At 44.1% G+C, this 24,637-nt stretch overlaps 2 protein-coding genes across 2 annotated transcripts; both read right to left on the reverse strand.

Annotated features, from left to right (window-relative positions):
• Positions 1–396: 396 nt before the first annotated feature.
• LOC113155033 (transmembrane protein 233) lies at positions 397–1,525 on the reverse strand. Its single transcript, XM_026349505.1, has 3 exons — positions 1,284–1,525; positions 652–786; positions 397–467 (listed from the first exon to the last, which is right to left on the reverse strand). Exons 1-3 carry the CDS (start codon positions 1,467–1,469, stop codon positions 456–458), a joined length of 333 nt encoding a protein of 110 aa, XP_026205290.1. The 5' UTR covers positions 1,470–1,525; the 3' UTR covers positions 397–455.
• A 904-nt stretch (positions 1,526–2,429) lies between these two features.
• LOC113155436 (RNA-binding protein Musashi homolog 1-like) lies at positions 2,430–23,852 on the reverse strand. The gene is made up of 14 exons (XM_026350159.2): positions 23,708–23,852; positions 23,115–23,155; positions 22,267–22,348; positions 22,027–22,111; positions 14,262–14,303; positions 13,733–13,825; positions 8,201–8,249; positions 7,337–7,419; positions 7,085–7,202; positions 6,371–6,451; positions 5,956–6,012; positions 5,180–5,236; positions 4,831–4,985; positions 2,430–4,686 (listed from the first exon to the last, which is right to left on the reverse strand). The coding sequence occupies exons 1-14, from the start codon at positions 23,770–23,772 to the stop codon at positions 4,645–4,647; spliced, it is 1,050 nt and encodes a 349-aa protein (XP_026205944.1). The 5' UTR covers positions 23,773–23,852; the 3' UTR covers positions 2,430–4,644.
• Between the last annotated feature and the right edge of the window lie 785 nt (positions 23,853–24,637).

The raw sequence follows: 24,637 nt of genomic DNA on the forward strand, positions 1-24,637 counted from the left end.
CATCAGGGGAGCCTGAAGTTCAAGGTTCGAGAAGATTGTTACGTGAAAGAGGAATATTTCAAAATATTCATCTGTTTGAGTCTGTTTTTAAGATTCAGTGCCAAACGGTTCGTATTTGTTAGATACAAAAGTCATTTTATTTTTTCACGACAAACACACATAACGTTGTAATAATGAAAATACAAATGTAGCAAAAAATGCAATGTCATTACTAAATATTTTACCAAAGCTCAGGAATCTTTTGACTTTTTACTGTATAAAAGTGCATTTTAGTGTATTTTAGATTGCTTGGCCATATAAAGAGCAGGAAACATGAGTGGAAGTGATGTACAGATTGAAGTAAACATGACTCCTTTCATTGGCAGATGGTATGAAGCGCCAACATGTCCAACATGTCCTCTACTGACTTTTCAGTGTCTTATTTTTCTTCTCCCCCTCTCTCCACTTTCACAGTGCTAAAACGCCATCTGGAACATAAAGAGGAAACATGTTAAACGGAGGCCTGTTACGTGACGTGTAATGTATGACGATACCCACAGAAACATATCAGTGAGAATATCACGTTATTTAATAGACAACGTGTGAATTAATGTGGTGATGATGTAATGAGTGAGTGCGGAGCGTGGTGCCTCGGGGATAAGAAAGCCTTACTGTGGTAAAATGAACGATGCACAAGACGGCAATGATGAGCAGGCCGATGATGATGGAGGCAACCGCAACATAGAGAGCGTTCCTGCCCAGCCGCCTGGACCCATCATAGTCTCCGTGATAATAGCTGTTTCTGGACTAAGAATAGGAATTTAATGGGACTTTGGATTTTACTGTAAAACTGTGACACTTGCAAATCTGCTGAGTAATTAATCAGTCCCAGAACTAGGAAACAGCCAGTTAATGCACTAAGATTTTGCAGATGGTTGATTTAAGCTAATCACATTTTTGGGGCATTTTAAAGTTAGTAGGCCTGCAGGCAGAAAACCACAAAGCAGTATTAACAGTCTCGCTTGTACTTGAGCCACTAAGTGAATATTTATAGCAGTGGGCAACATGGAATATTCATTTGATTTTCCAAAATAGAAACAGAAAGTATACTTGTGGAGGGGCAGAGCAGGTGCGTTTGACTGGGTTACATCTTGACTTTTCAGAACACTGTAACTAAAACTCAGTAACCCCCCCCGAAGAGATGACACATTTATATTCTCACGACACACTATGGCCTGAAGGATACACAGTGGCACGTCTGCATGCACAGTATATATCAGCCAGGTTATGTGGGTCATTCTTACCATGACAGAGAAGACCAGGGCCACAATGTTGACGGGGTACGCTGGACAAAAGCAGGTGAAAATAGTCAAACAAAGGTAGCTGCGGAGTGGAGGTGGAGCGCCCTGCTCTTCTATAGAACCACGGTCCAAAAATGTGCTGCCACACAGGGAACTTTTTACCTGTGGATTTAAGACTCTAGGAGCCATCGTACCTAAAAATAAAGAAATAATAAACAAGAAGCACACAGAACCTGAAAAAAACAGAGATCCAAAGTCCAAATTTCAACTTAAAGCATCCAAAACCAGAATTTCAAAAGCCTGTTGGACAAATGTAAAATGTTGTTCGTTGGTTGGGGAGAGTGAGCAGGAGAGAAGTGGGAGAGGATCAGTAACCCTGCTGCTGGGCCCCACCCAGGATCCTGCTCTGAGTAGAAGTATGAGCAACCAGATTGTGTTGACCACTGCTGACAGCTCACGAAAAGACACGACATGGAAATGGTCCCCATCAACAGTCCGGCTCCGTCTCACATTGTTAGCACGCAGTCTGACACGGAGTCAGGGTTATCTTTGTTTGTCTGGAGCCGCCACTGTTCAATTGCAGTCTCTTTGAAAGTCTTGTCATTTCAGTCTGAAGGTTTTCCACACTGCACCTTCCACCTGAATCTCTACTGTAGTTCTGGACTCCAGTGGCAGTTTTAAAGTAGAAATAAACAACACCTCTTCCTGGTCTCAGAGACACCTTGAGAAAAGCAGGTGGACATTTCAACTAGCTTTTCTCAACTTTATGTTTGTAGACAAATAATCCCACAGTGCCAGTAGTTCGGGTGAGGGCAGTGTGCAGAATAAAGAGCAGCACTTGTGAATGTCACAATTTCTAACGCGGAGTTCATGCTGATAGTTTCTCCCACACCTGCAGAGGGAGGTGGGATAGTTTCACTTCCATGAATCCAGAGGCAGCTGCTTTAATTTCCAACTCAGGTCAGTGTGGTATATATTGTTGTATTATATATTAAAATATTATTTTGCTCAGTTTGCTGCCACCTAGTGAGAAATGTTGGAATGCTAAACAGGAGCTTTAAGACCACAGTTTGTGAGAAGGTGAGTTATAAAATACATAAATACAAAAAAAAAAAAGAGTTCAGAGTTTAAAAACCAATCACAATCCAATGATTTAGAATAATTTATTAGGATTTTAAAATTGAAATTGTCAGAAAAAAAACATGAAAAAAAAATAAAAGAAAGAAAAGCATTGCTGTAAAGCTTGGCGGGGGACAGACCAAGTCTTTAACTGTAACCGAGCTCGTGTAGAGAGCTACAAGCTCCACTCAAAGCATTGGCCCTTTCTCCTTACATCAACACAACAAAAAAAGACATTAAAATCAATATACAAGGGGAACAAGATCTCCAAACAGAAAAATATAGTTTCTTTTTTTCTGAAAATAAGTCTTAATGCCGCAGAATTATCCACACGTCGTCTGCTATTACCAATAATAGTACTATTTTCATTTGTAAGGTAAAAAATAACTTATTGCTTTATTGTACGTTTAAAAAGTTACAGTGTTGGTGTCCAGCAGTAGTTTTTATGTCGTGTCCCAGGCAGTCTGACAGAGGAGCTGCTGGCTGGATCAGGACGTTTGTTTCTGCTGTGCTGAACGTCTGAGCAGGCTGAAACAAGAAGGCTGAGCAAACAGGCAAATGTTGGATTAGTTCCAGCTCTTTGACTCCTCCTGCCAGCCAGCATCGTCTGTACTGAGGTCCTGTATCAGAGCCGACTGGGAGCGAGACCCTGTTCCATTTTTGGTTCCCTGCCCAAACCCCCTCTCTTCATCACTACACGGAGCAGCAACTGTATAGAAACAATAATTTGTTGGTTCCAGAGGAGCACAAGTTTCTTAGAACTAAATCTGAAATGGGAGCGAGGCGGGGGAGAGGAGCAGACGTGCCAAAATGGAACAGGACGATCTTTTTTTTTTTTTTTTTTCAGTACCAAAAACAAGGCAATCGAAATGCTCCTTCGTTGCCAAAAGTAGTTCCATATTACACCTTGATGTATGCGCACAAACATTCACTCACACACGCTCAGACGCGAATCACATGCACCTTCAATAGTGATAAGAGGACAGAACATGATGGTGATGTGTTCTACAATTGCTTCTCTGAGAATGTCCTTCATTTGTCTTCGCGGTGGAGAACACCGCAATAAAAGTTTAGAAAAAGAAAACCAGAAAAACAAAACAACAACAACAACAAAAACATTAAGAAGTGAATCGCGCAAAAAAATATATATAATATTTTCCAAAAAAGCGGAAGTCAAGTCATCCCCCAACCCCGTGAAACCCTAATTGTGTCTTGTTAAAGGTTATTATTCTTCCATAGTCCATCATCTGACTCTGAAGTAGTTTCAATGAAGACACAAGAGATCTGGTGATGACTTTGTATCAACTGTTATCAAAACAAATACGCCTGACAAACTCCTCCAAGTTTGTTACTCAACAGACGGCGTCGTAGTGGTGCCGCTGGAGCGGACTGGCCGACAGCAAACACACGGACAGTGTGTGTACTGATCAAAGTAGTGAGATGGCCTTAGTAGTAGACGGCGCTAACCCTTCCCAAACCCACCAATGACATGCCAGCCAGTTCAGTAAGCCCTCCGACCCCTCCCACCCCAACGTCTATGTACAATATCTTACAGGAAGACATAAAAACATTGCTTTAAAACCAATTACAGAATAAAATACCTTACAGATTATCATTATTATTAATAACAATATTACAAATGTTTTGTTTTTAAACACTACCAAAATATACACTTTAGTTTTTTTCATGTTTCCGTGATGGTTGAGCTTTAAAAAAAAAAAAAAAAAAAAAAAAAAGGACTGTTGGGTTTGTTCTTCCTTTGTTAAAAAACATCTCGCACCATTTGTACTCCCTATGTTCACATCAGTAACAGCTTTGAAGGATTTCATGATGAAACGACGTGTCACATTGAAACAAAATCATAATCAAAAACTCAAAGTAGTCCTCTGCGTCTTTGTCAAAGATGACAAATGCTTCCTCAGAGATTTCTTTTTTGTTTTTTGCAGTTTTCTCAGCTTCAAAAGAAAAATAAAAAAGATATCAGGGTGGAATCTAGTTATTGGACTACACGAGGATGAAAACAGGAGAGACGGGGACATTATGTTGAAGTGAGATTAGTACAGCAAAACGAAGAGTTCAGGATTTAAAAAGATATTCAGTCGGTGGGTGGGGCCACAGGGAGCCAAGAGAGCCCTGCATAGCCTGTGGCCTGGCCAATCAGGTTGTGCCATCAGTGGGCAGCCAGCATTGTGATTGGCTCATCAGCAGAGGAGCAGCCCTGCCATCTTCAGTGACCTGAGTCGTCTCAGTGGTAGCCATTAGTGAACGCAGTAGCAATCAGTGGACCCTGAGGACACGGACACACACACACACACACACACACACACACACACACAGTGAATACACTTTTCATTAGCTCTGTGAATACATATGTGCATCCATGCATGGGTCTGAATGCATGTGGGAAAGACACTGAGGGTATGCGACCTACCCCTAGACCGTGGCCGAACCCTGTGCTGGGGGCGGGGCTAGCGGCACTGATGTAGCTGCTGACTCCTGAGTCCTGGTTGGCTGCCGCATACAGGTCAGCCATTGGTCCAGGGCTGCTGGTGCCCAGGAAACCAGCTGTGCGTGAAGGGGTGGAACCTAAGAGACAGGAGACAGGTCAGGCTTCAACACTAGAGGGCTTTATGCACATGTGCACACACACACAGGCATCTAAAAATATGCCTGTATTTGTCCAAGCAGGCCATTGTATACACACTCTACCTAAGGCAAACATACAAATATGCATAACTAGGCCCACTGTTTGTCTCAGCATGTCTCACACATACACATACCTCGAACTACTGCTGCTGCGGCTGCAGCCATTGGTCCATATGCAGTCAGGGGAATGGCTGAGAGATACAAACAGAACAAATTATTGCACAGATGTGAGTCATCCCGCATCACTCTCATATCAGATCATAAGTAAAGAATCTACAGCTCAGTGTTGGTTGGACCGACATCTGCCCACACATCTGTCACCTGATTCAAATCCCAACTGGTGGAAGGGGTAAAATCCCGAACCCAGCCTCCCTAATGATATAACATCTGACTGCCGGCTCTTTAGATAAGGAACAAAATGTTAAAAATGAAGAGCATGACATGTCCAGGTGAAGATCAGAGCCACTAGATGGCAGTGTGGAGACAGAGCTGCAGGAGGTGCTTGTAGAGCAGATCACAAACAACACTACAGGAAACTAAGGAAGCAGAACGCTGTGGATCTAAATGTAGCTTAAAAATGGATTTTAGTGGTAAAGAAATGTTTCACGAGACAGAGGAGTCCTCTGTCGCAACACCAGTAGTATTCAGTAGCATATAATAACGTAATGTTTGCTATTGTTTTAGTCGAGACAGACTTTCTACAATGTGGGGATCAAACACTTGTCATTTTTAATTACAGCAGCAAAAACTATTTAGCCGTTTCCCTCTGTTTCCAGACTTTATAATAAACTAAGATTCCTATGTATTGTGCAGACATGACAGTGGTACAGCATAGATCTTCGCATGTGTATCTGTCCAAAAAGCTTTGGTTTTTCTTAGGAGGCCCTTGGAGGAGAGAGGAGCAACTGACCTGTCAGCTCAGGGGGGTGGGATGATGTCAGGAGGGGGGTCCTCTCTAAATGAAACTCTAGAAAGAGAGAGAGCACTTTGTAAATACAGTCACCGAACACTGGCCACATACACACATTAACATGGATAAGCAAACATAGAAAGTAAAAAATCGACTTTAAGGACAGACAGGAAGGTAGAAGCAAAGGAAAAGGAGGGGCAACAGTCAAATGAAAGGACATTACGTAAGTAAATTAAATAAATACAGGAGTACTGGCAGCTTTCACAAATAAAAGGGGAAAAAAGCACAAAAAAGAGAGCGAAGTTTAGAAAATCACTAAAACAGAGACAGGAACGCTTCAAAAATCTAACGCTGTCCATCCACTCAGATCACCAGACCTGTAGACAACTGAGATGTATAATTTACAGGGACTTACCTGGGAATTGATAAGTGTAACCAGGTGCAATGCCAGAGTAGCTGCGGCTGGTGTAGGTAGTAGTCTGAAAACCTGGGTAGCCTGTCAAGGAAGAGAGACCGAGTTTAAAGTGAAGGTCTGGATCAACTTATCTAAAAGAAGCATATGATGATTTAAACATCTACATTTTTATAAGAGTTCTTTTCTTGATGAGGCAGCATCACTGGAGCGAAATCAAACCAAACCTCACACGAACTTCTGATAAGGTTACCGACACTATGGGAACTAGAGTTTCATGGTAAACGTCCAGTAGAGGGAGTCAAACAACCAGACATGTGTCGCTCTCAGTTTGTTTTCTCAATCAGAACGCTTTCCAATGATGTTTTACTCCAGTGTGTAGAACGACATCGCCCTTCAGTCCGTGACCTCTAAACGTTAAATACATTATACTTTTAATATACTGAGGTGGTGCAAAGAGATGAGCTCAGAGAATATCAAGTAAATCAACAAGTATTCACTAGTCAAAATAATATGACATATGAGGAGCCATAAAAGACGTTCCTGACATGGTGAGAGGTTAGTTCAAACGAGTTTGATCACAAATGTATCGTGGGGCTCATCAAACGGACATCCAACTATTCTACGGTTTTAGAAATACATTGTTCCATTAAACCGTTTAATCTAAAGCTTTGGTGCAGTGTATTTGCGTCAGATATATCTGATTCTTCGCCTTACCAAGCATGCCGATGCCCAACATGAAGGCATCCATCCCATAAGGCATCACTCTGGAGCGGCCTCTAGCCGAGCCCGTTGGTGTCATCACCTCCTTGGGCTGGGCTTTCTTACATTCCACCTACAACATGGAAAACACGTATTAACAAGATCAGAGCAAAAAAAAAAAAAAAAAAAAGCATATTACAACTACAACGATCGCTGAGTGAATCAAATGGTAATTAAAGGTGATGGAATGCGTTTCTGCTGACGTACCATTTTGTTGTTGATCTCGTGGAAGTGGATCTCACACACTTTCTCCACCACGTCCTCGTTTTCAAAGGTAACAAAGCCAAAGCCTGGAAGATACAAATACATACAGTATGTCTGAGAGATTGGAGCCTTTTTAATGACAACAATGTCATAAAGGGATCCAATTTTCCTCAAGAATACTTCTCTACTGAGTGTAAATGAAGCAATATATAAAAGAAAACTCCATTAGCCACGTCCTATTGCCCATAAACTTACAATTTTGGATACAAGTGCATAATGTTGTGTGACTGGTGAAGTGAGAGCACAAAACACTGTGACGCTTCAACCTCTCCCTGTGCCTTCATTACCAGTGATCTCTAACAACGAGCAGCTGACGACAGCAGTGCAATCCTCGCCTGGTTTGCCTGTCAGTCGGGCGCTGGCGTCACCGGAGGAGCAGGGATGGGGCGTGGTTCGCCAAAATCTGAGGCCACATTCACCGTCTTCTAACAGTTATGGCACCCGGGCTCTTTTGCACACTTCCCTCCTTCCCCTGACTCTCTGTCCCTCTTTCCGCACTTGTTAAGTGGCGTCCTCACCTGTAACCACCCTGACCCTACGTGGCGGCCCTCAGCGGGCGCTGCACTTTCATCTCGCTCAGAGAGGGCAAAGATAAATAAAACAAGGAGAGATGAGAGATTCGAACTTTGTTTTTTTTTTTTCTTTTTACCAGATGCTCACCTACTGACTTTATCCTGCTGTTTCTCCTTTCATTTCTGAGGACATTTTCTCTGGATGTCCCGCATAGCATGTCAACACATATTAACATAACGCATATGTGTGTGTGTGTGTGTGTGTGTGTGTGTGATTAGAAGTTTCTGTACGCACCTCTGTGTCTGTTGGTTGTTTTGTCGAACATAAGCATGGCATCGTCAACCTGTGAGAACAAAGCAAAGAATAGATGAGCTTCGACATATTAACATACACACACACACACACACATCATTACACAGCATGGGGTGCTATTGTCCCTCTTTAGCATGGGAGTAAGAGGGGAAAACAGATGGAGAGGGTGGCGGGGAGAGAGGGAGGGGTGACAGGTGACAAAAGGAGAAAAGAAAAAGAAAGAATGAGAGGCAGAAAAAGGCAGAGGGGAAATGGGGAGATGAGGCAGTGGGGAGGGAGAAAGCTGAATAAAAATAAAATGAAATACAATCTATCAACGTGGAAAAGGAGTGAATGTTCCCTGTTCAAGAGGCGCTGGAGGAAATTCTTCCCCATTCTTTACTCTGTCCCCGTCTTTCTCCCGAGTTCTCACAAACTCTGCCCTGCTCTCTACCTCTCTCTCTCTTTATTCCACTTTCATTTGTTCAGCCTCGCTGTCTTTCTTCCCCTCTCCGCAAAGTTTACTATTCCCATGGAGACCCTGTAAAGAATTTCAATTAGAAGAACGTGCCCCCCACCCCTCCCGACTTATTTCGATGAATAGAATTGGGGAGGGAAAAGGTTAAAAAAAAAAAAAAAAAAGAGAGAGAGAGAGGGAGAGAAAGAAAAAAAAAAGGAAAAGGGGGAAAACTGATGAATATTGAAAAAGAAAGAGGAGAGAAGGTAAAGTTTTGATGAGAGGATAGAAAATCTGTCAGTGAACAGAGGGAGTGGAGAACAAAGTAAATGTGAGTCTTTGTCAACACGCTCTCCTTTTATTCTCCTTCTCCCTCCACTTTCCTTTTTGCACTCACTCCACTGCCCTATTCATATTCCTCCTCCTCCTCCTCCTCCCCCCTTTCACCCTCTTTCCTCCCTCCCTCACTTGTCCTTCACTGGCAGGAAAGTTAGCAGCTTCTGCTCGAGCTCTGGCGGCACGAGGAAAGAGACGGCGAAACCGAGGCCTGGGATCACTGAGGAAAGAACTTTTGTGTTAACTAAAAAACAAACGTCGCGACGAGATTTTATTAATAAAAATCCGTAACACGGCCTCCGTCCATCACGCGGAGACACATATGGAGTATGACCACATGGCTATTTTCATTAAGCAGCAAGCTCTGCAACTCAAACCAGTGTAACATGAGTGGCAGAGGCCTCTGGATGACCAGGCCATTCGATTTCTAACCTTTACAGTACAAACACACACACACACACACACACACACACACATCTTTCAGTCCGACTGAAATTACATCTGTGCATGTGTGTGCATCTATAAAAGTAAAAAAAAGAGTAGATTTTCCTTCCAAATGATGAGTCAAGGTTACTTCTACAATCTCCCCGACCCTGTTCGCTCTCCCTGTCGTCGACTTATAGCTCGTACACACACACACACACACACACACACACACACACACACACACACACCCTGAGAGAGACCCTCGTTCTGTCCTTCATTGAGTTTTTACCCCCCCTCCCCTCGTGCCTTCTTCCTTTCCGGTTGTCCAAACTCAATGACACAGCAGAGAGCCCGGGAACAGGACAGTGAGCAGACAGCTGCGAGCCTACATGTTATCATAAGAGTAGAGTTACACACACAGCTAGGCCTCCTGTTAGCATTAGCCACATCTATGCTGGGAGGGTTGTCCACTCTGGCAGTCTGAGGAGCTTTTGATCTGTGCCGCTCTGAAAGCAGGACTCTCGCAGCCAGAATGAAAAGGACGCTCATCTGCTCCATCCAACCGACTTCGCGGGAGTATGATGGTGCACAGACTTGCAAACAATTCTGTCACGTGTGTGAGCTTACGCTGCGGTCGCACACCAGCCTCCTTGCCCTTGCCAAAACCAATAAGAAGACGATCTCCAATGTCCACTGCCCAGGGTGCTGTAAGACAATCTGATTGGATAGCTGTGGGGGTCTGAGATTGGCTTAGCAGCGGCTCAGTCGCTGACAACTCAGCATGCACGCAGAGAGCGAAGAAAAGTTTAGGTCATATTCTCATGAAGTTCTGACATCGTCAGATGTCCTGAAACACGGGTTAACTGTGCGGCTTTCAGAGTGCAGCATCTAACATATCCAGTTTTTAGTGAAGCGTACAGCTATTGTCTGATGGACAAGTGTTTGCTGACAAGTCCATTACTCTTTTTTTCTTTACGAGATTATGAAAGGTGGCATTCACATTTTTTCTTTTCTCCCCCCGCTGTCTCCTCGCATCTCCCTCTTTCATTCTCGTGCTCTCTCTCTCCGGCCATCCCTCTCTAAACAGGCCAGCAGACAAAGTGTTCAGTCAAGCCTCCTAATCGCCAGCTCACATGGGTGAGTGGAGTCCCAACTTTTCCCGTCTGCCCCGTCTTTGCTGCGTTTTTTTCATCTCGTCCGCATGTTTGTTTGCTTACTGTAAAAACAGATATTCTCTTTTTATTTCAGACTTTGAAAGGGGGAATTTTGGGGGGTAGTTTTTCCACGTAAGGCAGATAGAGACAGGATAGAGTCACTAGAACAGGGATTTCCTCTGGATTAAACATAATTGACTGTATGACCAAAATACCTGAAATGCTAATTATCAGATTAGCTCGATGCACAGCTGATTTCCAGTTTAAAATGCATTTTTGGGATGTTCAGCCTTGAAAGAAAGAAGGGGGGCGTCCTCAACTCTCCACCAGGTTCAGAAGGATTAGAAGTCCTTCACCTTAGGATCCAGACGTATTTCTCATATAAACATGGCTGCTGTGGTCTTATTGGCCTGGGGACATTTAGCAACAGGAGCTCAGATTTGCTCAGTTAGGAAACCACACACAAACACAGTCTCTGACTTCTTGGTTTGGTTGAAAACACCTGACGTGTCTACTGAGCTGCCATTTCAGTCCAGTCTAATGAAGTTTTCTTAGGTGGGTTTTCAAAAGTGTACTCCAAAAAAACAAACTTCGACACATATCAAAGACTTGCAGCAAAAGCACAGTGCATTCTGTGTTTTCCTTTGCAAGGCTGTGCCACAGTCTGAAAATAAACAGGACGCTGAGTCCTATTCCAGCCTAACCTGCACCTTGTAACCAGGCTCAGATAATAAACAAGAAATACCTCCTGCTCGGCAGGAATGCACTGTGGGATTGGTGCGATCCATGATACAGCTTTGGTCTCACGTGTCCAAACAGTCCGAATATTCCCTCATCCTGCGTAGCGAGTGTTGTCTTAGATATGAGTGTCTGTAACCGCCAGGCACGGGGCTGCAAACAGCCATTTTATGAAGCAAAATCAGGAAACGTGACGTGTCGCAACATCAACCCCACAATGAGTTAAAGAGTGTGATGATGATGACAAGATCCCAGAATTAAACGACATTATCAGATGTCATCGAGTTTGAACCGGCACCCGAAATATGGTAATACCCTAAACATGAGTCAGAGGCCAACTGGGAGAAAACGCAGCCAGACAGGGGGCAGAAGGAGCTTCGTGCTGTTAATTTCTTCCAACCCATTAGGCCTACATCCTGAAGCAAAGCTCATTTTCAAACTCTGCCCCGCTTCCCGACCTGCAGCAGAAGCACACAACTTAACATTTGTGACAACTGGATCAGTGGCCGCGAGCGTGCTTATGTCTGTCCGCGTGTGGACAAATGTATGCAAGCTCGCCTCCCTTCGCAGCCTCAGCGATGCCACTGTCACACTTTCATGCACACACATACCCCCTTTTTTTTACCCCATTCATGCAAATACACACTTCTCACACATTTTTTTAAAGGATACAAAAAAACACTGGATTACAGTGGGACAATGGACGAAAGCAGGTCACCACGGCAACAAGCTGAGAGGTACTGGAGCTGTGCGTGTGTGTGTGTGTGTGTGTGTGTTCGTGGGATGGGAGCTGGTGTCTGAGGTACTGATTTTGGGTAAGTTGGGGGGGGGGGGGGGGGGGGGGGCCTTACAGGAGCAGCTGTTGCATTTGATTAGTTTATACTGAAGCCCGAACTTCACTCAAACGAACTCCTAAACCCCCCGAAGAGTAGTTTGCTAAAAAGTAACTGTACAATTCAAGTATGATGGATACTTTGATACTTTTATGGCCCATCAGATTTGTGTTTTTCCCTTTCATAGTTTTCCTTCTCACTATCTCAGCATTCCTCCTTTTCTTTGCCCTTCAACCCTCTCGGACTTTCCCTCCCTCTCTCTCTACGGGGGGTTTCTTCTTCCCTTTCAGTCCCCCGCCATCTCCCTCTTTTCTAGCCCTCCTCTTGTTGCTTTTTTTTTTTTTTCCGTCCTCTGTACCCCCGGCCACTCATCTGTCTCCACAGCATGTGTTTGCCTTTCACCAAATTTCATTCAAAGGAGTTGAGCAGGACAAAAGTAGAAGCCAAAAACACTGCGATGTGATCAGAAAAGAGACAAACGGCATATTAAAGAGATAAACTAACAAACTAAGTAATGCTGCCGACAGTAGAAGAAGACATCAATGACCACACTGAATTTGTATTTTAAGTTCTTTCTCTCTTTCAGACTTGTCTTTAAACGACTGCCTATGGAAAATTACAAATAGACAAGGAAAAGCTGAAAGATCAGGTCAAAGAAACGGGGCCAACACATGTAAACAACAACATATCAAAGGTGCAAAGTCAGTTTAGAGCAGTCATTCCCAAACGGTGGCCTTTTTAGCCTTCTGTAATTTCTGCAGCTGCCAAGGGCTACATGGAAAGTTAAAATGAAATAATTAAATTGTAAAAAGTAGAAATCAAAAGTAGATAAAAAATATACACACGATATAGATGCTGAGTCACACTCTGAGTCAGCTGAGAGAAGCAAAGAGAAACAACATGTAACAGCTTAAACAGGCAGACCTTTGCACCATACCATTCCTTGCTCTCTTCTGCCATGTTTCCTGTCTGCCTCCTTACTAGCATTATCAAAAAAAGGTAAAAATGCCCCCCCCCCCACCCTTAAAAAGAGAAACAGCTAAAAGAAACTGCTAAAGTAATGAAATGTAAGTAACACTCACAGTTGAAATAACAAATGCCATTAGTGATGCAGGCAACTCGAGTAGTTATTGAAATAACTAACATCAAAACAGCTCAGATTACTTTTAGCTCCAAGTAATCTATAAAGTAGTTTGCTAAAATAATGGACAACGATTGTTTAATGATTAGCTTAAAGTAATGGATTTACTAAACAGCTGAACTAATGAGGTGGACTTGTAATGGAAAACAGTGGAAACAGCTCGTGGATAAACAGTTGAACTGGTTACCGGTTAAAGGCAAACTGCAAACTTTGAAAATGAAATAGCTAAATATGTTGGAAATATTTAGCTACAATCATTAATCAATGGTTCTAATGTTGCCACATCCACTGTTCCATCTACTTATGATACACAAGTTGGAATAAATTCAATCGACTACATTTGTAATGTGACGGGCGGCTGTGAAGCTCCTTAAGTGGGGAACCATTGCATTAGAGAAGGTTAAAGAGCGTGGTGGCTACAAATAGAAACCAGATTTGTATATCGCTCACCTTTCCGAACTGGTCAAAGTATTGCTTCACATCTTCGATGGTGGTATTGACTGACAGTCCTCCGACAAAGATTTTCTTTGTCCTGGTCACCAGCTAGAAACAGAGAAGAAGAAGAGATGGCATCATTCACCACTAATCGCATTAGGCAGGGGGTAGATGTCTATGATAAAGAGACTTTGTGTTTGTTGGTGTTTATCTGGTCTTAAACATTTCTGCTTTTCACATCCGGGGCTCGGAGGTGTGTGTTTGCATACGTCTGCACTTTGGACGTCCTGTGCTTTTATTCATATTTGTGCCAGGACACAAATTAGTGTGTGTGTTTAAAATATTGGCTGCCGATATGGGGGTGGGGTTCTGGGGGTGAGGTCAGGGTACGGGGTCATCGTGTCAGGTTGGACAAGTGGATCGCGGCTCCTCCTTGGTCACGTGTCTGCGTCTAATCCCAGTCAACCATAGCTGAGTGATGAGGGGTGACACATGACATGATCACTGCTCCTGTTGCTTGTTTGTCCCTTCAGGGCGCACTCACCTTAGGCTGGGCCCGGCGGGGAAATGCCACTTTCGGGTCAATCTGGGGGAAGGAGAGATGAAATAAGACACTGGTAAACATTTTCTATGTCTAGAGTAATAATGTACATATTCCAAGAGGTTCTAATGGGAATTTAAATGCAGTTTATATCACTGACATGATTACTGCGGTGACCTAACTCTACTGTATTACAGTTAGAGGATTCAAAGTTAGAAATACGAAACAATTGAATTTAACTCTAACTTTGTTGACGTTAGCTTCACTTCTCCATTTTGGGTGGTCCCATCAACCCAATTCCAAGATGATAAATGGAAATGACCATAATATACTGTTATACCAAGTAGAGAAATACTTCATGGTCTACATGTTATGAATTATTGTGTTTTACTTCATTTAGACCCTATAGTGGGTAAACTATAAAACAGGAATTAGGATTATTTGCTTCTGTAAAACATGGAAGCAGTGGTGCTGTGTATATATACCCACTATCAACAGGCATCACACATACAGACCAACTGAAAATCCATAGCACTGAAATTAAATGTTGTACAGCTGGGATCTACGTAACCACAGACAAGCTGAATGCACAGTATTAATGAGGTCTATACCATGTAATCAGTTTAAAATAATGACATTTTAAGATGATGAGATAATAATGTGATAGTGTGTTTTTTAAGCTGCTAAAAACAGCCTGGGTTCTCCAGAACCAAAGTCCAATATTCTTCCTGTGTCTTCTCACTGAAAACCATATGAATGCACCCACCTTGCTTAAGACTCCAGTACACAACAGTATGTTGTTCACTACTCGTACTAATGGAAACTGAAATTCTCTCTGGGCTAATCTGTGCGTATGTATGGTAGACTTGTTTATGCAACCCCCACCCCCTAAAATAATACCACGCAAACACACCAGACAAACAAACAGATATATGGAACAAAATCCACAGTGAGGCGTTGAATTGGGAGTCGAGATACAACTGAACCATCTCAGCCACAAACTAGACAGCGCAGGACAGTTTGAATCCAAAATGAGCATTTAATATTCTGAATACATTTCAGATGGAGTTTCTTTTTTTTTTTTTTTAAACCTCACAAATCCAGACAACATCCATTTTGGATTAGCCAGATTTGACTGTATCCATATTTCTCCACAGCGGAATGTCTCAGCAGTGGTCAAGGTTACAGATAAAATTAGAAGTAAATGACTTTTGAATGAGCTGGCCTTTAATAATGCTAAATATGCAAAGCCTGGCCTGGCATTTTACATTTGTGTGGAATCTCGTGTTATTCTCACTCAAGCCAACAAGGGAGATGATTTTAGGTCACAGGACCTTGTAGTGTATTATGGTCTTAGCGTTCCATCTTTGTTCTAATAATTGGATGTGTGAAGCAAAACCCCTTGTCTCACAGAGCCACTATCAGACCTATTGAATTGATATTGGCAACTAAAAGGAACCTATCAAATAGCCAGAAATAAGTACTTACAATGTGAACAATACACACAGTGCAAGGGAGGGCATTCATTCAATATTCATACAATCCTTTCATCTCTTTCCTGTAATAATTCCCTGCTTCTGATGACAAATCTACAGACCAAAATATCCTACAAGGACCTTTAAGTGCCACAGATTTACCACTGCTTCAAGAGCACAACGCTGTGTAACTAAGATGCAGCTGCAGCGTCCTTGGAAGGGGATTGCAGAAGGACTTTGCACCTCGAAGTGGGACACAAAGACGAGAGAAGAGTCATGTCACCTCCAGCTGGTCTGAGCACGAAGACAAAGGTGACAAGGACACGCAAAGCCGCCGGGGACTATCGGCAACAGCAGTGCAACAACGGAGCGTGCGCGCGCGTGCACACAAACAATGACAACACAGCGTTTCCTACAGGATCTGTGTTGTGTGGGCCAAATGCAGCATTATAATTGTAACTGTGAGCTTACTGTAGCAGCACAGAGACTTCTATGTCACATACTTTTTATGCTCAGAGAGCAAGAGATAAGAGAGCATAAAACACAAATACTGTGAATATCATGTGCACATGTTGCTATTTCTATGTACAACAAGTCTTTACAGCAAAAACTTGGGTTTAGGTTGTGCATTTATATAAATATACATAAATGTGTGTATTTGTTAAAGCTGCAGTGACTTCTGACACGTACCGAAACAACAGAGTGGCAGTGGATCACTACTACAACAGACAATAACGGACAAAGTCATTCTTAACTGTAGCATTGTGCTAGTTTGTATTGTATATGTTGTGACTGTAATAACGCTCTACCGGTTACCACAACATGGCCAAGGTTTCTACCGACCTGAATGCACTGAGAGTTAACAGCCTTTTGTGTTCAGGTCAGCCCACCTGCCTGTAACTGTTTTAACAAGACTAGAGGACAGGAGCTGCCCTGAGGCGACTGTGTGGCAGAGACACAGACTGTGACAATGACAGTGGTCAGAACCGACCTGTCACATTTGACACAAGGCTGCAGTCACGTACCAACTGCCACAAAACTACACTAACGTATTCACTGAATAAAGATCTGTTTTAGCAATCTCAATACAAATATTAAAAAAAAACAAAACAGCCTTTTCACACATTTTATTATTTATATATATTTTTAAATACTTAAAAGACTTAAACTATGACAACATATCAATGCAACCATTTCCAATAATAACACAATATAATAATGTCCCTGATATTAACGACGGAGATGCCACAGTACAAGATTCTGAACAAATTTAACTCATCTGATTGTGCTGTATATATCGTAATATTGTCCACCAACAGTTCATGGCTTTTATAGGAAGCTCTGAAAAACAGTGTCAAACACAGAAGGTTACTAACTAAACTACGTTAGGCCTAATGCAACATCTGTAGTAGTGCTACTACAGCTACAGTCATGCCATGCTGTTAAAAAATCATTCCACTTTAGCAGAGTAACAGAATACATCTAACATGTAATTTCTACTTCTGGCTGTACTCAGAGGAAGGCAATAATAAATGAAAACTAAAGCATCTATCAGACTGGCGGAGTAGCCTCAGGGAAGACAGATAGGCCACAAAGCAAAAAGGAAAATGACTTAGCCAGGTCACTGTTTGCAACACTCAGAAATAGCTCTTCAGAGGCTTGAAATTTGAGAAGCAGCTCTGTGATGTAACAATCTCAATCAGACTGGTGAAAAATGTAATGCATGCATGATGTTAAAACCTTTCAAGGAAAGCAAACGTCATTCTTCCCAGACAGTCCGAAAAGAGTTATAACTGAGTGTTTGTCAAATGCTCTGACTAACATCCTGCTTCATGACATCCAAACTCCGCTCAATCTAAGCAGCATAGTGACGGCTAAGCCTAGAATATGATTTTAGTGGTTTAGCTTTTAAGACTAGACTAAGCTACGACCAATAGTCACCTTATGTGGCCCCTCGCGTCCACCAGTGTTACAAACTGGAAAACAAAAGTAAAAATATAAATATATAACTCCAATCAATAGCAAAGCAGAGAGGTACAGTGAAAGAGAAAAAGGAGACAGGAAGGAGAAGAAGGCATTCATTTGGAAAGCAGAGTTAGCCCAAGAGAAAGTGGGCCTGTCCAGCGTGGCGGTGCAGCGGGGCCGTCCCAGCAGGCAGCCCCTCTGATTTCATTAATTAACAGGACAAAGAGTACAAAACAGATGGGCCCGTAGAGGAACTGGGGCTCCCGTGCTACCCCCACAGGCACACACATACACTCACAAGGCACCCACATTAAACAGTGCAAACACAGAAACCAATCACATCTCCAAAGTGACACGTATATATATGGAATTAAGCAGGCAGGACTACAAACAGACACACTAACCCATCTAGTCCACACTACTGACAACAAGTGTATAATGTATCACAGTCGCATACCGGCGTTACAGGCCTGACACGCCGGCCAACCTGCCGAGACGTTCCTCCAACAAAACAGCCGCGCTGCTAAAACGGCACCACAGGCTCAACCATTATGGCAACATAATCAATATAGGCTAAACAAAAAGCGGTAAACAGAAGAGAAGACAAAGGCAGTTGGCATGTCAGTGCAAGAACACAGAGCGAGAAAGAGAGACTTGGTTTGGGTTCAGGCCAGTAGGGTCAATCCGCACAGCTGAACAATGGTGCAGTAATTAGTTAACGAAGCTCACTAATGAGGACCCCCCCCCCCCCTCCCAGCCCCACCCCTAACCCTGTAAGCCTGCTAGAGCTCCTCCCCAGCTTGGGTGTGTGTGGTGGTGGTGGTGGTGGTGGTGGTGGTGGGGGCGTGGGGTCACGCACATGGCCAGACCCACCCTGGATGCACCTTCAGAGCAGGTCCAGGCTTTATCCCCGGATCTGAGGCCTTGCGTGGACCTCGAAAGCCCAATCTAGTTTGTTTCCTTCAATCCGATTAGTTAGCCTTTCAGATCCATACTAATTACAGCACAGGAGCTGGACCTCCCCCTCTCTCCTCTCTCCTCTCTCCTCCTCCACCTTCTCTGCCCCCACCCTCTCCAGTTTTGTCCACGTCAGCATTAACAGCTAATCTCCAATCAGGAGCAAGGAGCCACTGCTAGCATCTAAAACTCTCCACTAACCAGGTGTCAGGCCAGGAGCCACGGCGGACTGCGGCGCTAATGTCCACAGAGCCTTGTGCTAACATATGTGGTTACAGCGCATGGACGTAGGGTAAAGCAGCGATATTAGCACCTCGCTGATGAATACTATACTGTACTGTACTGAACCAGACGGTAGAGCCCACGTAGTGTAACACATCGTAAAAAGGGCATTCCTGTTTCCTTGTGTAAAAAAAATAAAAAGTGGAAGAATCATCTGTATACACCTTATTGCGCCACCTCCTTCCACAAAGGTACCTTTTTCCTATTAAGTAATATTAGCTCAGCATTCCACGTGGGTTATTTTAGGGCAGCGCTTTTTAAAAATTACCAGCACTGAATACTGCTATAGAACTAAAAAGGTACACAATAATCCATCGTTTATTAATGCACCACAAATAATAACATGGCCAAATCTGAAATAACCCCACGCTGATCCAAGCGAATGAAAAAGTGCTAACATTTCAGAGAATATCTGCTCTCGTCTTTTCTCCTTCCTGGTTTCAGTAAAGCATTTCTCTAAGAAAACAAATACCAGTTGTTCCCTTCTTCTCTGTCCAGAGCAGTACAACAGCACACCAGTGCCCTAAGGCCACACTCTGCCTCGACAGGAAATCTAACCTCCAACCAAAACAACAACCTCGACAGTCCTCACTCACAAAACAAAAGACGGTGTCTTATTTGTTGGATTTAGATTTTTAGCAGCATGTAGTATTGGAAATAACTGTAATGTCTGATGAGTATTTAGCCCGTGGCTTTTATTTTGTAAGGCTGGGTGAAACAGTGCTGGATGTAACAGGACTGTAAATGTTTAATACCAGTGACACGAACCTTGCACCTCGCCCCGTGTCCCTTCACAGCACCCTGTTGCTCCCCTTTACATCCTTTTTCACACACCTACTTCATCACCCGTTCCTGCTTCTGTCTTTGTTGAGTCTTTTCCCACAAACCAAAGCCTTTGCATAAAATAGACAAAAAAAAAAAAAAAAAAAAAAAAAGGCTGAGGTATCAAATATTCTTCCTCATTCCAAGGAACCATCTCTTCAAATCTCGTACTGATCAAACCAAACTGTCGAGAGAAGGGGGGGAGAGAGTCCAGGTGTGAGGCAGACACAAAGTGCATCAACCATGTGGAGACAAAATGGGAGATGAATTGAAAGGGCCAGATATTACAGAGTGGTTGACACTGGCCCCCTTTAAGCTGCACACGTTATTAAAAATAGTCCGTCGCTCCACAAAATTCTGCATCTCAGCTGCTGTATGTTTTACAAAAAAAAAAAACAAACCTCGTTCATGACCAACAAAGTGCAACTGGCTGCAGCTAGCAAGGAGCTGCTTCACGGCATTCGGTCATTTCGCATCAGTTACATTTCATGCAGTGTCACAGAATTAGGCTGTAAGCTATTCAAAAGAGATATTTCTGCCTTTTCATTATACGGCCTACCCAAGTTGGAGATTTAGAGACGTGAAGAAGTGAAGCCCCAAATGGAGTAACAAAATGGCAACCATCCCCTTGTTTGAAACGCTTTGCTGGCTAAATGGTACCACGGCGTTGCTTCCTCTGCGCGCTGCACCCACGACAACCTGAGCAACCAAAGCTGCGTTGGAGCCGCTTGCATTATTATTGTTTAGCCTTATACTGTATTTTGGTTTATAATAGGGCAACGCCTAACCCCACCAGTGGCCTGCCAAGCTGAGCCTCCAAACTAGCGCGCGCGCACACACACACACACACACGCATCGTCTGGCTCTCACAGACTCCAGCAGTACCTAGTTTTAAGAGGTAACATGACTCACTGAGCAACACTTTACAGGTGCTTAGAACAGGCTCCCAAGCTAACTGAAGAAACTGACATGTTACCATTTTGTAATAAATAATACTCTGCAGAAGGATGGGAGCATTTGAAAAGTTGCTTAAAGTTTATAACTATCATCACATCCACAAAATCATAGATATTATCTCAATCTTCCACACACATAAACAGAGTATAAATGTCTGTCACGACATAACATTATGCCTGTGTGTCAGAGCTCTGCTGCCCGACACCGAGCCTGGTGTCTTAAGTTAATGCAAAATAGAGGAGAAGTTGTTATGGAGACATAAATCCCATCAGGCTGTGCAGTTACAGCACCGTCTCCCGTGGCTGGCGTCACCCCCGGCAACAGGCTTGCTCCAACAGCTAACCAACTCTACCTTTCTCCACCCCTGGGCTCTGCTGCCTTTCTGTGCCACAGATTTTCACTCTCAAATGATCCTATTGTGTGTGTGTGTGTGTGTGTGTGTGTGTGTTAAAGCATGCATGCCTGCGTGTGTGTTAGTGTGGCTAGGAAAGGCCACAAGCTGACGAAGACACACCCAGTCCCCGTTCCTATAACCAATCTACATGACCAAGGCAGCAGCCTTCGCACCTTCATGGATATTTAAATGACAGTGAGCCACTCTGACCCCCTGGCAAACTACAAACCACCAGGGGTTCACGCCTATTTTCATGTCAATATACTGCATGCAGCTAAACACCAGTATTTTCTATTGTGTGGTAACTGATATGTCCCATTTACCCACATTTGAATTTTCACGTGTCAGTAGTGTAGGAGGGGAAATCACAGAGAAACTCCTGATCACAGCGGTCGTTCAAACACATTCTGTACAAACCTCAGCCTCTGCATAAATATTTAAATTCAACTAAGACTCATTTGGACCTCACAGACTTCCCCTGACATCAGTTTGGGAACCACTGCCACAACTGTTTCCTTTTCCTCTGAAAGTTACCACTACCCAAACGGGTGTTGTTATTCTCTATGAAAGAAAAAAAAAAAAGAAGAAGAAGAAGAAGAAGAAAAAACTTGTGAGCTCTGAGCATAAACCTTGTGAGGGTTTTGCAGGGGCTCCTACCCCATTCAGGTCCCCAGGTAACCATGGCAATGAAGACCAAGAAAGAACGCTTTCATGTTGGCGCCCTGAACCGGGATTTGGAGGGGGAAATGAGGGAGAGGAGGAGGAGGAGAGGAGGAGGGGGACTGCTCCAAAACGCACTCCTCAACTTTACAAGCCATAGGGGTGGGAGGCTAAATGCACCAAGGGGGGAAACAACATGCTTCACAGAACTGGCAAAAAGTTAACTCAAGACAAGTTGGTGGCACCCTGAACTCACCGTTTTGGAATCCAACTCGTGTCTGTTTTGCGCCAAAACCTTCTCCACACCGGCCTGTTCTGCGTAAGTCACAAACCCGAAGCCCCTGTTAAAAGAAAAAGAAAAAAAAAAAACAGTGATTCAAGCCACAAACATTAACATGCAAACTCACGACAGTCTGAACAGTCTCACGGAAAAAAGCATGGAAGAGTATGAGGCATCCAGTGATAGGACGGCGGAGCGCACACGCCTCCTTCTTACCTCGACCGCTTGGTAACGGGATCCCGCATCACCATGCACTCCTTCACCTCGCCAAATTTACAGAAGTACTCCTTCAAGCCCTCTGCAGAGACAGCGGGGATAGAAAGCTGGTTAATAAAACACATGCTCTTCAATGAGAGACATCTCTTTCTTTCTTTCTTTCTTTTTTTTTTTTTATTTATTTTGCCCCTGCAGGCCCCTTCTGAGGTGATGTTGGCAGCGGCTGGAGAGAGACAATGGGGGTCGGGCGGACCACGTTGTGTTTGTGTCCCTCCAGTCCTCAGAGGACGCACACGGGGGCTGTGAAACATTACGGTCCATGAAGGCCCCGCAGACCACAAACAAAGCTACAGTCGGCGACGATGTGTGTTGTGACACAGCAGCAGCAGCAGCAGCAGCAGCAGCAGCGGGGTGAAATAAAAAACCGAGAATAAAGTGTAGTCATGCAGCAGCCTGCGCGCACGGCGCTTCAAATAAATGAATGGATCCGGTGGAGTGCAACAATAAGGAAAACAACACAGCAGCGTGGGCATCGACGTGAATACGCTGAACAAACGCCGATCTGTGTTATTAAGTGTTGCACAGACAGGACGACGTGTGTACACGCGTCCTCGGCGTTTAATCTCCGTGCGTCTCGGCGAATCTAAATCCTAAAAGCTGATCCTTAGCGACCAGGAGGCTTTGATTTAACTGTTTACAGCGTCTCTCCTGAACTTCAGGCATCCTCAAAGGTAAAAAGGTAAAACAAAACAAAACAACAACGAGCAGTGCTGCACAGGCAGATGGATGTGTGAGTAAACAGCGGGCTTTCAATGAGACTTATTAAAGTAGAGTGCGGGACAGCTCACCTTGTGTCGTCTGCCAACTCAGACCCCCGATGAACATTTTGCTGAATGAGAGAAACACAGGCTGTAAGTTACACAGGATAACACGCGTCTGTCCAGCACAACACACACACACGCTGGGTGAGAAAACTGGGAGCACAGTGTGTAATGTAGCATCAATTTAGTAAGTAAGAAGAAAGCATCGGCCATGTTGCGAAGTCACCGATCGGCCAGTCGGGCCGTTATAATCCCCTAGAGGAGGAAAAAAACCAGGGCAGGATTTTCCAGTGGATGGAGGAGAAGTTGCAATGTGGCCTTCAGGAGGGAAAGCGACACAAACAAGCAAACACAAATAAAAAATACTAAATAAAAAAAAAAGGAAGGAAAAGCAGCGGTGCGTCCGCGTCTGCTCCGCTAAGTGGATCCATCCCACACATGCAGACACACGCACACACACAGAGAGAGAGAGAGACACACACACACACACACACACGGCGCGCTTGTCTTTTGTCTCGGCGCGGCTCCGCTCCCGCACTGAACTCAACTAAAGTCCAAGGTGAACTCAGACGGGGCCGAGGGGCGAGCGAAAAGGCAGCCGGCCGGGCGGAGGACGTTACCAGGGATCGTGGGGGGAGTTGTCCGTGCCGGAGGACAGGCTGCTCTGGCTCCCTTCCGTGTCCATGCTGCGCTCCGCTGGTATATTCCCGCACTGTGAGGCGAGGAGAGGCAGTGAAGCTCCACCGCTGCTGCTGCTGCTGCTGCTGCTGCTCCAGACTCAGGGGCGGGCAGCAGAGGGAGGGAGGGAGGGGGGCAGGAGAGATGGGGGGGGGGTGGTTAAAAGGAGGAGGGGTGAGCGAGGAAACGCACACACACACACACACACATGCACACACACGGTTAGAGCGAGACTCCGCCTCTACCTCGTTTTCCCTTAGCCTACCCAGCTTCGGCGTCCTCCCTCCCGCGCTGGTCGTATTTCTCTCTCTCTCTCTCTCCCTCCTCTATCTCCTCTATCTCTCCTCTCTCACTCCCTCTCTCTCTTCTCTCCCTCTCTCTCTCTCCTCTCTCCCTTCTCCCTCTCTCTCCCTCTCTGTAGTGTTTCCCCGCCGTTCATGTCATTGGTTGATCGCAGCAGCGTGGCCCCAGTAACGCGTTTTTGAATGGTTTGAGATCTACAGTAGCTTTTATTTATACAGTGCTGTAGCATTAAAATATAAATAGTCTGTCTTAAGACTAACAAGTGGCAGAGGAGAGCAAACCAAACAGAGGAGAGCCAGCGTTTAGGGTACACATGTAATTGCATTTAGTTGCATTCCTGATTAATAACTTAGAAATGAATTCTGCATTCGCCAGTTGTGTGAGCTTGGAAGTGTTCGTAATGGAAAAATGATGTCTTCCTGCTGTGCCAGGTCAGGCCTCAGGTGAAATGAGGCATCTGTAGCCAGGATACTTGTTCCCTACCCACTTAGCCTTATGTGCACATGTTAGATTACAAACAACTACAGAGGGTAATATTAAGTCAGTGTTGAAGTTGCAAATGGAATAGA

Source organism: Anabas testudineus, chromosome 5, assembly GCF_900324465.2.
Source record: "Anabas testudineus chromosome 5, fAnaTes1.2, whole genome shotgun sequence".
NCBI classification, from domain to species: Eukaryota; Metazoa; Chordata; class Actinopteri; order Anabantiformes; family Anabantidae; genus Anabas; species Anabas testudineus.